This window comes from Bipolaris sorokiniana, assembly GCF_000338995.1.
Source record: "Bipolaris sorokiniana ND90Pr unplaced genomic scaffold COCSAscaffold_64, whole genome shotgun sequence".
Taxonomy (NCBI): Eukaryota; Fungi; Ascomycota; class Dothideomycetes; order Pleosporales; family Pleosporaceae; genus Bipolaris; species Bipolaris sorokiniana.
Window position 1 is genome coordinate 1 of NW_006911958.1, and position 3552 is coordinate 3552.

Below are 3552 nucleotides of genomic sequence, written 5' to 3' on the forward strand. Positions count from 1 at the left end.
CAAGAACATATATCAAGTAGTTTATGTTACACGAACAGATGATGTTTGGTTTACATTGAGAACCCTTATGTACTGCTATAGTATGTTTCATCGATGCCAAGGGAGCTATAGGCTGCATGCATGCTTATTGGGGAACAAAAATACCCGGATAAAAAGTGCCACTGCTATAATAGTGCAACTCCTTAATAACACCAACATCACGCACTACTTAGCTATTAAAACTGGAAAAAATAATAGCCTACGAAGTAATACTTCCACTTCTTTCGAAGATTGTATAACACTACTCATAACTAGTGATTCTTGCTGTAGTTTGAGCTAATGATGAACGCAATTTTTATCCGGCTACTTACTTCCCCAAGGGCCATGTCAGGCTAGCGTCTCCCTGACGTGAAGAACACGAACACTTGCAACCATAAAGTAGTTGCAGATGAGCATGAGCGTAGTGTTTCCAGTCTTTATGAAGACAGGTTATTCAGAGGGTATCGATGGTTTATATAGAGTGAAGTTGACTTAAACATCTAGTCGTGACAGGTCTGGGCGAACAGAACTTGTAAAGAGTCACTTCTCTTGTCCTGCACGTGTCGGGGCTCCGAGTTTCGCCATGCGTGATGCAAAGCATAATAACGAAGTAGAAGAGATAGAAGGCCCAGAGAAACTTTAGAGGGCGGTGAGACAGTCGCTTGTGGTAGAAGCTGAAAGTAAGGTTTCTCAACGATATCGTCATCTGGTTTCGCTGACCGTGTGAAACTCAATATCATAAGTCACAGCTTCTAGCGCGGCCCTGGTATAAGCGTTGAGAGACAGCATTAAACATACTTCAGACTATACAAGCAAGCTGTCTACTAATCGCTTGTAAAAGCCACTAACGCAAAGCTAGTCTACCTACTAATTCGTGGGAAAACGGTTGGCGTACTGGATGATACAACCACGGAACTTTAGTTATTAGCGCATGCGCTAGATGCAGGGAGCCTTACGACGTCTAACGACAGAATAAGCTTTCGTCGAATAAATATCCGCAGCCTATTAGTAGCTTGCCCACAACAGCTTCTAGGATGCACCTGGCGATGTACTCAGGATCAGGCTGTCTAAGCTCAGCGAATTGCGGATAAAACGGGATCTGCATACTCTATACTTCAAATATACAGGGATAGCTTCAGAGCGTTCATCCAAAGAATGGCTGTAAAATTGAGCATCCCGCTTGTAACTCCTATCGTGCCTAATAAAGCTTTGTACATTGTTGCTTAAGCTGACATGTGACATCTGTAAATATCGGTACGGTGTGGCTATGGTATCTATCTTGGTGTGTATTTTAGATGCAACTAATACAGGCTTAAACCTAAAGCCACAGGGCTGAGAACTTCTCCTCTATGTTTCAGTTTGGTCTGGTCGAGCCGGTAGTAACCTAGAGATGGCGAGAAATTACTAAAATTGAACAGCAGCTGCGCTTGGCATGCGTTCTAGGTAATGAGATAGTGATAGATGATAGGAAATGGCACAAGATTCAAGTGTAATCGATCTGCGTCTTCGATCTTTGATATTTAGAATTTGGGCTAGAGTGTCAGTATACAGCCTTAGGCCGCTACAGAAATGAGATAGTGTAGTTTTAACTTTGCGTTACAGGAGGGCTGATATGTAAAGTTTGAACGTTTGAGTGTATTAGGAAGACAGAATGTCAGTGTCATGATGTCATAGTATCAACGGTATGATTAGGCACTCCAAAGTCAAGAGGAAATTACTGCAATCTGATAGAAGCGGTGAATTAGTTCTAGAAGCTAAAGCATAGTATCAAATTATGAATGTGATAGAGACAGAAAGAGGTACTTAAACAGACAAAAATCCCTCTGTTTTAGAGGCAATTCACACAGCATCTCACAGTCACTCATTCAGACACTCACTTAACAACCTTCCACTCGTTCCACCACTCTCATTTCAACAAATAGACCCAGTATAACTACTCAATCCTTCAAAATGGTTCAAATTGCTTCCTTCTTCACCCTCCTCGCCATGGGCTCCTCAGTCTTCGCCACCCCCATGGTCAACATCGACACCATATCCGTCGAACAGGGCCTGGCTCTCCGGTACGTCTACTTCCTTCCTTCCATTCCCTCTCTTACTAACACCCACCCCAGCGCCACCAACGACCTCCCCAACGTCGCTCGCTCGCCCGCCGCTGGCGCAGCTGCCGCCGCCATCGCCCCCGTCGTCATCGACATCGCCACCCGCGTCGTCAAGATGATCGACAGCATCAGGGACGACGTCGAGGTAAGCCCCCCTCATCTCTCCCTTCACATATCGTAGAAAACATATCTAACGAGCAACTGAATTCCAGCGCCGAAAGCAATTCACCCAACGCGTCGCCTCCGACGTCCATGCCCGCTACCCCGGCTTCAACATCGTCGTCTGTAACGTCGGCTACAAGCTCGAGGGTCCCGGCTACCAGAACGTGGTCTCGACTAAGTACCATGCAGCGGTTGGCGCAGATGTTACCTATGATGTTGTTTTGTTTAGCTCGCCTAAGACGTTTACTCGCCAGGGTGATGGTGGATTCCAAAACGTGAGTACAGATGAATTCAGACGACAGGAGATATTTGACTAACATGTGGAAAATAGTGGGCTTACCTTGTTGGCAAGCAGTGCCGTACTGATGGTGGATTCATTGACTGCCCCAGGCGCGGTTAGGAGAGGAGTGTGTGAGGGGAATCGGCGGGCTTTTATGCATATAGATTTTATGAGTATAGAGTTTTAGAGATCTAGTACTGGGGTGGATTCCTCAGCTGCGACGAGCTGGTGCTTGGCCTTTTAGACAGTTTGATTACTTATTTTTTTCTGCTAGAGTAGAGTGAGAGTGGTAGGCTTCGTGGTAATTACTTTCTCAATATATTCTTTTTTGTTGTGTTCGAATCAAGATAGCTCTTGTTTTCTGTCCAATTTTCACGTGATGATCATTGCTTTGGCGTAAATATTCATATGGAACCGAACAACTGATCGCAAAGACAGTATCTCTCGACTTCTATCAAGCTATGTTTCAGCAGTGGCATCGAGAAGATCATATTCCAGCTGTTTTCCCAGTTCCATCACAAATTTCCCACCTCAATCGCCAAAACAAGACCGAAAACTTCACCTCGTTTGCCACATGCACATCCATTGTCTAACCCGCAAACAGCACCTTGCACAATGACAAATTGATTTTCGAAGAATCCAAAGCGACATTGTTTTCAATCTGGGCGTGTTTCCACTGTGAATTTGTCAAGTTAGATGCCGGATACAACAAACCCGCTTTTTTCTGTGCAGTTATATGGGGTAGAACAATTTCATACACAAAATCAGACAACTTCGAGTTTTCTAGAATAGGTGTAATTTTAGTCAAATATATATAAACCCCTCGCGAGAAATCGATTACAATCACCTTTAAAGCGTGCACGCCACGCGCTGTGGAGCTATAGGCTGTTAAAGTGATCACTTTAGACACGTCTTATTTTTCACCGAAAAACACACAGACCAGGTGGATTAGTAATCAAAATGCCACCCGATAGTGATACTATCGACGTACAC

General features: G+C 44.4%; 1 protein-coding gene across 1 annotated transcript; it reads left to right on the forward strand.

Annotated features, from left to right (window-relative positions):
• The first annotated feature begins 1858 nt into the window (after positions 1-1858).
• COCSADRAFT_185970 (uncharacterized protein) lies at positions 1859-2861 on the forward strand. The gene is made up of 4 exons (XM_007707970.1): positions 1859-2078; positions 2130-2262; positions 2330-2554; positions 2611-2861. Exons 1-4 carry the CDS (start codon positions 1969-1971, stop codon positions 2677-2679), a joined length of 537 nt encoding a protein of 178 aa, XP_007706160.1. The 5' UTR covers positions 1859-1968; the 3' UTR covers positions 2680-2861.
• Positions 2862-3552: the final 691 nt, after the last annotated feature.

What these genes read in the sequence shown, in the direction of transcription:
- COCSADRAFT_185970 (XM_007707970.1), top strand. Translation starts at nt 1,969, where the DNA reads ATGGTTCAAATTGCTTCCTTCTTCACCCTCCTCGCCATGGGCTCCTCA. An exon ending in GAACAGGGCCTGGCTCTCCG is followed by an intron (nt 2,079 to 2,129) that starts GTACGTCTACTT and finishes CACCCACCCCAG; the next exon opens with CGCCACCAACGACCTCCCCA. An exon ending in GTGATGGTGGATTCCAAAAC is followed by an intron (nt 2,555 to 2,610) that starts GTGAGTACAGAT and finishes TGTGGAAAATAG; the next exon opens with TGGGCTTACCTTGTTGGCAA.